The sequence below is a fragment of the Hyperoodon ampullatus genome (assembly GCF_949752795.1).
Source record: "Hyperoodon ampullatus genome assembly, chromosome: 11".
NCBI lineage: Eukaryota > Metazoa > Chordata > Mammalia > Artiodactyla > Ziphiidae > Hyperoodon > Hyperoodon ampullatus.
Window position 1 is genome coordinate 75768180 of NC_136924.1, and position 12818 is coordinate 75780997.

A 12818-nucleotide genomic window follows, 5' to 3' on the forward strand; every position below is an offset into this window, starting at 1 on the left:
AACAGAATTGGAAATCAGCAGTGCTTTTACATATATACATGTATGCATAAATTCATAGAAAGGGTTTTAAAAGTATATCTAGTGGTCTTTTATATATCATACTCCTATTTTCTAAATCTGGAGACTCTATAGTAGATAGTAATATGAAAATAAAAAGCAATTTGATTTTACTAAAATTGGATGAGAATGAAAAAGTAACATGATCCACTACAGATGTCCAGTATAGTCCTAAGAATAAGAACAGGTTAGCCACAGATTTTATATTAATATATTCTTGAAGAATACAAAAGTTAAGAATGATGACATTACAACATTCTTGCCTTTTGAATTAATTTTAGCTTATAAATACCATGTGATTAATCTTAGACCCGCTAACAGGAACATTATGTGATGTAGAAAAATTTAATGTATTTTCTACTGTGCATTATAGCAAGGATACCTGAAAAAAAAGAAAAAAAAAAAAAAGAAAAAAAGACCTTTGTTCCCTAGAAGTTTATTTGCTCCTGTTGGTGTCTTTTCCTCAGGATATATCCCGCTCAGAAAGATCATTATTACATATGCTCAGAATAAGAACTTAAGGCTTTGAGTATAACCAGAAATGAGATCTAAAATTTAAAGGGGAATTTAGATCTGTTTCCTGTTTCCACAAAGAAGACAATAAAAAGTGTGGTAATTAAAAAAAACTGTTGTGGGCCTCCCTGGTGGTGCAGTGGTTGAGAGTCCGCCTGCCGATGCAGGGGATACGGGTTCGTGCCCCGGTCCGGGAGGATCCCACATGCCGCGGAGCGGCTAGGCCCGTGAGCCATGGCCGCTGAGCCTGCGCATCCGGAGCCTGTGCTCCGCAACGGGAGAGGCCACAACAGTGAGAGGCCCGCGTACCGCAAAAAAACAAAAAAAACCTGTTGTTGCTGTTGTTGTTTTAATTTGGGTAGCTTACCCAGTGAATATAAGTACACCAAGCTATATTAAACTTCATGGAAAATGAAATGTAACTTGATAAAGTAGTGCAGATGTGCTTTAACTGTTTTTAACCACTCATACATACCCTTTGCAAAAAAAAAAAAAAAGGCTTTAAAAAAATTTAAAAAGAAAAAAATAAAAAGGCTTTTGATGGTTACTTGAATCCAAGGAATAATGTTGTCCCTCCCCCCCCACCCCCCGGCCACACATACGTTCTTTTCCCTATACTGAGCAATTTGAATCACAGTATCACTCCTAGGAGTTAATTCTCTATATCCTTTTGGCTAGGAACGTTCACATTAAAAGTTCAGTGTAAAACCTACCCTGTAGAGTTTTATTGCTTGCATACATGATGGCATTATAGATGCCGTTATTACAAAAGTGGCTGGTGGCATTTTTCATTATTGGGTACCACTTAAAACCTGGAGATAAGTCTGCACTACATTTCATTGGTAGACTTTCAATAAAGCAAAATTTATGTTGAGGAAACTGGAATGTCTTATAAAAAATAGCAGTTTTATCAAAGAAGTATTTTGTTAAGTTTAGAGAAAGGGCAATTTAAAGAAAAGATGATTTAGAGAAAATAAAGACCAGAATGGAATGTTGGTTTTAATAGTAAAACAACCAATTATTTTTCTAGGTTCAATTTGTCATGACTGCTCAGGTGTCTCAGAAAGCAAAAGACAGATTATTCTTGTAACCAGCCAATCACATTTTGAGGTCTTTTGGTTGAGTGTTTCTAAATGGCTAAGAGTATTCCTTTGCCTTTCTCCAAGTAAAAGCATTCAGGATTCTTTAATAAGAAACAGGTAAGGCTGCTTCATTGCTTCTCTTTGTGCTTGGCAAAAGAACATGTGGAATGTGAAGATGGTGACTGGACAAGCAGAAATTCTCTTCTAATACTAATATTTCTATTTTTTTTAAATTAAAGATAATGTTAAGAGCATGATAATAAATATTCTCTTTACATGAGTCTTCTTTAAATAATCTAAATTAAATAACATTTGATATTTATTGAGCCAAAGCTTGAATGTGTTCATGTTACTTCCATTCCAGCAGAACTTATTTGTAGGGAAAGTGTAATCTTCTTGTTGTTGAAAATAGTTTTCAAAAATAATCTGGCTTGTAAATCTTCTAATTGGCTCTTACATTTCCATTTTTCTATCCACATTTACAGAAGTCACCTTCTCCTGATAATCATTCTACATTTTTATTGCTTCTCTTCTCTTGAGATTAAGAAAACCAAAGCATCACCTAGAGCCGTAGTTCAACTTCAATAACCACCCCTGAACACAAACACACACACGGTTGGCAACTAGAAAAGAGAAGCAATGTAAAAAATTAAAAATTTGTCCTTAATTTAAGGGCCTAAGAAGCTACCTTTATCTTTTTTTGGCTCTAAGTATTTGGTTTAATGTTGATGGATCATGGCTGGTGTTCCTTTTACAGAGGACGGCAACCTAATCATGCCCACTATAATTAGTTTATCTGCTCCTTAGGGGTGTTGGGGGGAAAAAAAGAGATACTTCAAATATTTCTTAAAAAAAACAGGGCCTGAATAGATGTGTGGCAATCTCAAATTCTGAGTGAAGCTAATCTACATTTAAGGTGTAATACTCAAAGGCCGAGGATAGTGGGGCCATTCTTGTCGATTTCTAGCATACAGATGCATTAAAAAGTGACAATGTTTGGAAAATGACAGAGTAAATGAGAAAAAAAAAAAAGACAGATCCAATTTTGAGGAAAGGATTAACTTAAATAGCCAACTTAATGTGAGATTTTAATCACAATTACAATATAATAAAAAGCAGCCTTTGTGACAAGGAATCACATTTTGTCTATTAAAATTCCCCAGAGGATAAAATGGAAAAGAATGCTCAAACTCTTGTCAATCACCTTGTACCCCCCGAAAAACCTGCCATTAAAATATTGCTTTTTTATATTGTATTTTTCCCCACTCTTCTTTAATGAGGTGGTTTAAAGAGTTGAGGATAAACTTTCTTAATTACCTATCCATCCCCCTCAATCATAGGTTATCCCATGTGAATTTTATTTCATATCTGACAAATAGGCCCAAACAGTTATCTTAAGTGTTAATTATATATAGTCCTCATTTAACCACAATTAACAGTCTTATGGGAAAGAAAAACAACAATAAATGCAGTTTCCATATGTCCCAGTTCTGTGTAAGGTCAGGTATCTTGTACATGCTGATATTAACTGCTGCAACAATTAGAGGATTGTAAAAGGTAAAATAACCTGTATGACTTGACCATCCCAGTGACCAAAATGCACTTTATCTCAGAATAATCAAGACTGAAGCATTAATTAAACCCTCATCTTATATTTAAGTAGGTATTATTAGCACCTTCAAAGAGAGGCACTGTTTTAAATAGGCACAGAACAAAGAAAAATAGTACTTTAAAAATACTGTTGGAATTCACTAATATATCCCATGCCACATAAATTACAGCTTTTTATTATAAAAATATCAAAGACCCTTAGATGTCAATCAGTTAAACATAAATCACCAAAAACATTTCTTAAGTTTAGAACACTGGTCAATTCCAAGATAAAACATGCTGTATATTTAAAAAATAAATTAGAGACAAATATGAACCTAAAGCTGAAGAGAAAAGCATGTATAATGTGTATATATATATATATTCATATTTAATACTATATATACATAATTGCTATATACTTAAGATTCTTATTTTATTCTTAGAAGTATTTCTAAAAAAACAAGTATTATCTTAATAAGTTGAAAGTTTGAATACCAACAATTTTTTCTTTTTCTTTTGTTTTAAAAGAATGTACAACATATATGCAGCTTGAGCTTTATAAACTAAATTAAATAAGTTAATAGCCTAAACTGTCCCTGTATTTTTTATTTTTAACGTGGATCTATTTTGGCAACATGGAGGTATATCTTTCAAACTGTTATAAATCCTACATGTGTAAGTGAAGACATTAAAGGATTTCTTAAATGAAAGTAGCCTTTTCTAACCTGAAGTGATAGAATTGATACCAGTTCTTTCCAAGACAAAAGTACATATTCAAGGAATAGCTCATTAAAAAATGCTCCATTTTTCACATTATTTCAAACTTTATGGGTAGAATGGCTCTACACATTAATTTCAGTAAGAGTACATAAACATAGGAAAATAGTCCCCCCAAAGATGCATTTATGAGCCTGTATTTTTCAACATAAAGTGCTAAGAGATGAATAAAGAGAGCTGAGAATGTCTTGAGCTGTAAATCTTGAGACCCCCCTCCATACCGCAGTAGGCCCTGGAACTCAGCATTCTGATTTTCTCTTAGGTTCAGGATGATCGTCCAAAGTGGCTGGATGCTTACTAGGACCATCTGGCGTCTCACCTGTGACAGCTAAAAGGATGATTTTCAGCCACTTCTGTTTCAGTTCTTCACTGTCTGCAGCAAAGCTGTGCACAGACTTGGACTGGGTCAGTTTGAAACTGTGTGGCAGGTCTGCACTCCTCGGCATATCATCCACAATGTAGCCCAGGAGTGGAATGGTGGCCTGGGCTCTGACATCCTAAGAAAAAAGCATGGTACATAAAGAAAAAACAGGGTGAGATGTGATCTGGCGCCCACTAAACCCCCTTTCCTACCACCATTCCACAGACTTGCACTGTGAACTCTCCATGGAGAGAGATGGGGATCCAGTGCTTTTAGCACAGTGCTTGTGTATGAGGCCACCCGTAATGTCACCTGAGTGAATTGATGAATGAGTGCTGACACCTAAATCAGCTAGAGTTCATTGACCCCACACCTCTTTCCTTGTGAGGGAGCCCATTCAGCTCTTCATTCAGTGTAAAAGGGAAGAATAGTCATCTTATTGTACAAAACCAGCAAATGTTAATGATGATTTCATTATCAAATGCAGTTCTATTTGGTGTTTCATTTATTCATGCATCAATTTACTTATGGACAGAAAAATAATGTAGGAAAAACAATGAAACAGAATAAAAAACCAAACAACCCAATCAAAAAATGGGCAGAAGACCTAAACAGACATTTCTTCAAAGAAGACATACAGATGGCCAAAAGGCACATGAAAAGATGCTCAACATCGCTAATTTTTAAAGAAATGTAAATCAAAATTACAATGAGGTATCACCTCACACTGGGCAGAATGGCCGTCATCAAAAAGTCTACAAATAATAAATGCTGGAGAGGGTATGGAGAAATAGGAACCCACCTACACTGTTGGTAGGAACGTAAATTGGTGCAGCCACTATGGAAAACAGTATGGAGAACAGCTCTAAAAATAGAGCTACCATATGATCCAGCAATCCCACTCCTGGGCATGTATCCAGAGAAAACCACAATTCAAAAAGATACATGCACCTCAATGTTCACTGCAGCACTATTTACAATAGCCAAGACATGGAAGCAACCTAAATGTCCATCAACAGATGAATGGATAAAGAAGATGTGGTATGTATACATATAATTGAATATTACTTAGCCATAAAAAAGAACGAAATAATGCCATTTGCAGCAACATGGATGGACCTAGAGATTATCGTACTAAGTGAAATAAGCCATACAAAGACATATATCATACGATATCACTTATGATATATATGGAATCTAAAAGAAAAAAAAAGACACTAATGAACTTATTTCCAAAACAGAAAGAGACTCACAGACACAGAAAACAAACTTTGGTTACCAAAGGGGAAAAGGGGGTGGGAGGAGGGATAAATTAGGAGGCTGGGATTAACATATATACACTACTATGTATAAAATAGATAAGCAACAAGGATCTGTATAACACAGGGAACTATACTCAATATTATGTAATAACCTATAAGGGAAAAGAATCTAAAAAAGAAATATATATATATATATATATATATATATATATATATATATTCAGAGAGAGAGATATATATATATGAATAGCTGTGCTGTATACCTGAAACTTACCCAATATTGTAAATCAACTATACTTCAATTAAAAATACACACACACACACACACACACACACACACACACACACACCTCGGCATTTTTAGTCTATTTCTAAAATAAAGTTTTACTAGCACTTAATGTAGATATAGGCTAAAACACAACAGGTACATTAAAATTTTTATATGTTTCCAGGTGAGTGCACAATTGATTTAAGTGTTGTTGGTTTTTTAAGCACAACACAATCCATAGTGCCTGGTGCATGTCTGCTGTTCCCATATATTTATCGCAGATCCATTCACATAAGGTCTCAAAAAATTGTTATTGGATAATGTTAATCCAAGGTTGATTTAAATTCACCTTCTCACATTCCTTTCTTTTTCAAGTATCCCTCCGTGCAGGGAAAAAAAAAAAGGCTTACTAATATTTCCCATCATTAAAAAGGCTCCTTCTTCTTGCCTCTCCCTCTGATTCAACCTCTTCTCCCCATGCCCTTTCCTAATTCAACTCACATTTTCTCAAACCCACTAAATAGGAATGAGAGAAGGGGGCAAATGATCCACAGGCTGAAGAAATTATTGGCTATAGAAGGAATCAGTCTAAATAAACTTGAATTTTAGTTACTTATTATTTTTCAATTATAATGAAAAACAGTGAAACTGTGTGAATTTTCTTGTTTTATAGAGAAGTAATGGAAGGATTTTAAGTTCAGTGTCCACTGGCCTCCCTCTGTTCCTTCAGAAAGATGAAGTTTAGATACCTGGGGGGCACCATACATGTACAGCACAAGAGGGTCTTGTTTGGGGATCACACACCAAGCTTTCTGCCAAGGTTTTGACTTTTCCATATATTGAAGAAAACTGCACACCACACTGTTTCCAGATACTTCTGCAGATTCAATCTAGAAAATACAGTGGAAAGAAACAGTGAGAGAGAGCGAATGAACACAAAATGAACCAGATAGAGAGGTAATTCAACTTAAGGTAACATTCGTAAATTACAATGTGTTTATATAAAATGTCTCCTGGGATTGTCTAGAGAAGGTTCATCTGCAATTACTATTTAAACATTCATCTAGATCTATGACGAATTAAGTTAATTTTAACTGTATTACCAGACCTGTAATTTAAATAAAATTAAACATTTATTGACTGCTTACTATGAAGGCACTTTTCTTAGCTCACTACTTATATCATTTAATCCTCACACCAACACCAAAAAGTTATTACTTGCATTATTATGAGGTTTAGAGATGAAATAGCTTTCCTAAGATTTAGGAATTGGTGTGCTAGGATTTGAGTCTGGACCCAGAGTCTGAACTCTTAGCCACAATGCTATACCAATGTCACTGTGTAAGAAGAATGCAATAGCAAAAAGGCAAATACTTACCAGCAACCTTTGTCCTATACCTGAGATAATTTTAGTTTTTTAAATTGCAATAACTCTTTGTGGGGCCATGTACGGTTTTCTGCTTTGTCTCCTAATACATAAATCACTGGCTAAAAAGGGAACAAAACCCTTTGACTAAATGATGGTTTTTATTACACATATTATGGAAAGCAACTGGTTTGCATCTATTTTCTATCTCTCAAATCCAGTGTCATCCACTGAACAGTGCTGGTTTGCAAACTGCTTTGCTACCAGTTCGAGATAAGCACAGAAAGCAAGAGTAAGCATTTAGAAACTTTTATAGCAATCTGACTCGTGATGATACCCAAGCACATAATTGTGTATTTTACAAAAATACTGAGCTGTGATGGTTTAGAGAGTAAAACTGGCCCTTCATCACAGATCGTTTAAGAAGCGTTGACCGGCAAACAATGGACTGCTAGCCCACCACCTGTTTTTATATGGCCTGTGAGCTAAGCAGAGTTTTTACAGATGAACAATTAAAATCAATCTGATGATCTAGAATACGAAAACTTTGGACTCCAACTAAGTGAAATGTTATCTATCTCCCCTCCCCCAAAGGGATTCCATACTTCTTATTACCATATTACAAAAATTATACTAAATTATGACTTTTAATTTTGTCAATAAAAATTTGAGAAAATTTGTTTTCTCTATTGCTTTAGAAGTAATATTCTCAGTTTTGCCTTTCAGCCTGCAAAGACTAAAATAGTTTCTCTCTGCCCTTTTACAGAAAAAATTTGTCGATCCTTGGTCTAGAGGACATAACAAACTAGTTGGCATGAGTAAGTTTCAAATATATATGTATGTTGTGTGTGCATATGCACACATCCACACTTATCTTCTACTTATGGACTTCACACTACAAATATATTTGATTAAATGTGTTAACCTAGTAAGTAATTGATTAATTTTCCTCCAAGTACAGGTTTTTCTAGAAAACTACCTAGAGAATTTTATTTCATAGATACAGCCTGAAATGCACCCCTTAAAACAAGTTATTTGACTCATTATTCTATGCCAGTCTCATCCATTGCTGCTGTTCAGTCTTTCGAGACTGTGTTTCTGGAAGCTACTGAAGCATGTCTTTCCACCCTCCCTGCCAGAGAAAGTCCACTCTGGTCTGCCATACAAGCAACATCTATACCCTAGAAGAATGCAGAGTTATAGTTTGTGGGCCTGTACTTTAACCTCAAGTGGACCTTGAAGTTTATGATCCTTCTTCAGTTAACAGAAATGACTTTTTGTATGTTTATACAGTGTAGAGTTCAATAAACACTCATTGATGCTTAAATAAATTGTAGAAATTCTTAATAAACCAAGTATGTCTATGATTTTAGATACATAAGAATTTTGATCATGAGTCTATTCTTCACATATTTCCAGGCTATCTTGAACTTTCTGTCACAAAGCCCTTATTATGTAGTTTATTACTTATGTTGTTAATATCTTTGGGTATAAAACTTATTTCAGATACTAGTCGCATTACAGTTCCTAGGTTTAGGAGGTCTCAATTTATCTAAAACATGAATCCAACTTACTTGTGAGACATTTCAATAATATTTCAACGCAGTTCTCAGATTACTGTCACTGGCCATTAAATGATTCTTTTAATACAATAAGTTGGAAGAGTTTTTCAGGTAATAAGACTTTAATCTAAATTTTAATAATATCATACAGTATTTTCAAAGCCAATATGATGAAACTGAGAGAAAAGCTTTCCTCTTAAAAAATATATATAGTATTAAGTTGGGCATTAGAAGAGATGTCAATTAACACTCTAATATTTGACCACATCTACCTTCACAAAATCAATACACAATCAGCCCTCCATATCTGTGGATGCAGAACCTGAGGATATGGAGGGCTGGCTGTATCACACCACTGTATATAAGAAACTTGAGCATCTGTGGATTTTGGTATCTGTGGGGGTTCCTGGAACCAATCCCCCACAGATGCCAAGGAAGGACTGGATTTACTCTCAAATGCACATTGGTTAACATAGCACTGTCCCTCTTCTTTCTGTACAACTGAGCATGACCCCAAGAGTCAGCTATAGAACAAAAGTATAAATCTTGCTCATCATAGTCCAAATTGTTAAATACTAAGAGAAATAACAAAATATATTATTTGTATTCTTCAGTTAAAAAAATTCTGTTTCTAGTATAAAAATCTGAAAGATAGCCAATATTTAATATTTCATACCTCTAAAATTCCTTTTCTTTTCTTTTCTTCACTGTCTGTGAATCCACTTATTATCTGATAACAGTCTTTACAAACTTTGCTCAATTTACCACCATCATACTCAAGTTGAGCTTTATAATCAGAACACTTCCAACAAACCACCTTAAATTAAGAAAAAATAAAGAAGAGTGAATAATCATATTTAAAAAATAACAAGATTTAAGCAATAATCAGTTATAGGTAATAATAAATGAGAAAAAGTTAAATGTAAAAGGCAAATTTTTATCAGACTAACAATATCCCCATGAACACTTGGAGTATTTCTCATGTATTATAATGCTGTTTGTGATGGGCTCTGCTTGCTCAACCTTCTCTTCCTGGCCCTAAAGGTAGGAGCTCTTCAAAGGCTTGGTCTAGACCATTACACTTCATACCTCTGGACGTTTTATATCTTCCCCAAATGAATTCATGGTCTACCTTGCTCCCAGCTTTCTCCTTATCACACTTTGTCCCTCCCAACCTGTTCCCCTCTCAGAGTACTCTCTATTGCTGGAAACAGCACAGCCTTCTAAACAGTTATGGCAAGTCAGAAACCTAGGAGTCATCCCGATACCTCTCTCTACCTCACCCCATAGATTCACCATGTTATAAAGTCCTGCTGATTTTATCTTCTAGATATTTTTTCAATCTGTCCATTTTTCTACATCTTCCTTGCAATTACCTGAGTCCAAGCTATCAATGTCCTGATTTGGACCATTACAGCCTCATGACTGGTCCTTGTTTTAGAAGATGTTGGGGGTAGGAGTTTATTAATTTTTATTTATTTATTTTTGCTGTGTTGGGTCTTCGTTTCTGTGCAAGGGCTTTCTCTAGCTGTGGCAAGTGGAGGCCACTCTTCATCGCGGTGCGTGGGCCTCTCTTGTTGAGGAGCACAGGCTTCAGACGCGCAGGCTTGGTAGTTGTGGCTCATGGGCCTAGTTGCTCCACGGCATGTGGGATCCTCCCAGACCAGGGCTCGAACCCGTGTCCCCTGCATTAGCAGGCAGATTCTCAACCACTGCGCCACCAGGGAAGACCTCCATGTGCTTTTTGCATGCACTGATCACAATTTTTAATCATATACTTGTGTGATTTTTCGATTAATGTTTGTCACCCTCACTAGGCTGTAAGCTCTATGAGAAACTGTCCTTGTGTATTTTGCTCACTATTTATAGTCACTGTTTAAAAAATAACCTTGCAGTTTAAAAAATTATCTGCTTGGGGACTTCCCTGGTGGTCCAGTGGTTAAGAATCTGCCTTCCAATACAGGGGACGTGGGTTCAATCTCTGGTGGGGGAACTATGGTTCCACCTGCTGCAGGGTGACTAAGCCTGCATGCTGCAACTACAGAACCCGCGCACTTTAGAGCCCGTGTGCCACAACTAGAGAGCCCGTGCACCGCAACTACTGAGCCTGCATGCTCTGGAGCCCACATGCCACAACTAGAGAGAAGTCTGCGTGCTGCAATGAAACATCCCACATGCCACAACAAGGATCCCGCATGGTGCAACTAAGACCTGATGCAGCCAAATAAATAAATAAATAAATAGAATTATCTTCTTGCTTCTAGAAGAATATTTTCCCTCATTTATAGTGGACAAACTATATTTAAGAAACATAAATATTAGTAAAACTTTCGGTTTAGATTCACATAATGTAAAAGTCATAATAAAACATTGTTCATTGTTTTCTCATAATTTCAATGAAATTACCCTAGGATTTAAAATTAGACATGTCTGTATCTGCAAATTCATATCAACTAATATTTATTTTCAAAGTATGTCATAGTACATTCATATTTTTGTTTGTTTACTGAAAGCAAGTATGTCAATATCTGAAATCATTTCAAGCAAATTCAATGAGAGATTTAAAAAAGTCTTACACTGAGGGGGAAAAAAAGATGTTTGCTATCAATTTGATTTTGATTATAAAACTGTCTCACTGAGTCAAAACTTAGGTAAAAAGGAAGGGCTGCCCTGGTGGCGCAGTGGTTGAGAGTCCGCCTGCCGATGCAGGGGACACGGGTTCATGCCCTGGTCCGGGAGGATCCTACATGCCGCGGAGTGGCTGGGCCCGTGAGCCATGGCTGCTGAGCCTGCGCGTCCAGAGCCTGTGCTCCGCAACGGGAGAGGCCACAACAGTGAGAGGCCCACGTACCATAAAAAACAAAACAAGACAAAAAACCAAAAAAACTTAGGTAAAAAGGAAGAATAAATCTGCAGTGTAATTGAGAATAATCTGAAAGTACTATCAATAAAAACTGTTGCACGAAAGCATACTAATAATACATTCAGTCATGACACTACGATGCCTACCCTTCTCTATGCTTATGTATTGTTTTTTAGAAGAAAGTATTAATCTTCAACTTGGTTTACAAGGCCCTCCAAAACCTGCTGCTACTTCTCTCCAACTTCAGGTCATGCTTTGTTCCTTCTCACTCTTTCCATATGAAACAATTCAATCCCTGAAAACCTGTCAACTGCCTTAGATGGCTTGAGTTGCTGAATCTTGTGAGAGATATTTCATTCCATTAAATGGACTACTGTGTCCTTTTAAATTTATAACCGTAAACCTCTAATGGGTATCTTTGTTTCTTTGGTAGGCTCACTTTTTCCTGCCCAGAGACAACTATTACATACTTAGCTCTCTTTCTCAAATCTCCCCCCTCCCTCTTACTTCCCCCTTCACTTTCAGATGATGACTCTTCCTCATACTTCAATGAATATGTAGATATTATCAGACCTATATTCCCTCATTTCCCACCACCAAATCAGAAACACACCTACATTTCCACTCATCTTTCCCTTTATCCTTTCCGTTATAATGGAGGGAAGTTTCCCTCTCCCCATCAAAAGTCTGAACTTCGGGGCTTCCCTGGTGGCACAGTGGTTGAGAGTCCGCCTGCTGATGCAGGGGACACGGGTTTGTGCCCCAGTCCGGGAAGATCCCACAGGTCGTGGAGCGGCTGGGACCGTGAGCCATGGCCGCTGAGCCTGCGCGTCCGGAGCCTGTGCTCCGCAACGGCAGAGGCTACAACAGTAAGGCCCGTGTACCGCAAAAAAAAAAAAAAAAAAAAAAAGTCTGAACTTCTACTTAAGCTATAGGTTCCATCTCATATTTTCTCAAAGTCATTGACTCCTTTGGTTATTATTTATCTTTCTATTCCTTAGATTGCTCATTATGCTCCAGCTACGTGACCTTTTGGCAGTCTCAAGAATAGATCAGGGCTTCCCTGGTGGCACAGGGGTTGAGAATCTGCCTGCCAATGCAGGGGATATGGGTT

At 36.6% G+C, this 12818-nt stretch overlaps 1 protein-coding gene across 2 annotated transcripts in view; it reads right to left on the bottom strand.

Annotated features, from left to right (window-relative positions):
* Nucleotides 1-4261: 4261 nt before the first annotated feature.
* FGD4 (FYVE, RhoGEF and PH domain containing 4) overlaps nt 4262-12818 on the bottom strand; it is a gene marked incomplete at both ends in the record, with an annotated part of 196128 nt that continues 187571 nt past the window's right edge. For both annotated transcript variants that reach the window (XM_079715259.1, XM_079715260.1), the window contains 3 exons: nt 4262-4519; nt 6663-6803; nt 9518-9658. In XM_079715259.1, coding sequence (XP_079571385.1) covers nt 4262-4519; nt 6663-6803; nt 9518-9658 — 540 coding nt within the window. The remainder of the gene's footprint in view (nt 4520-6662; nt 6804-9517; nt 9659-12818) is intronic.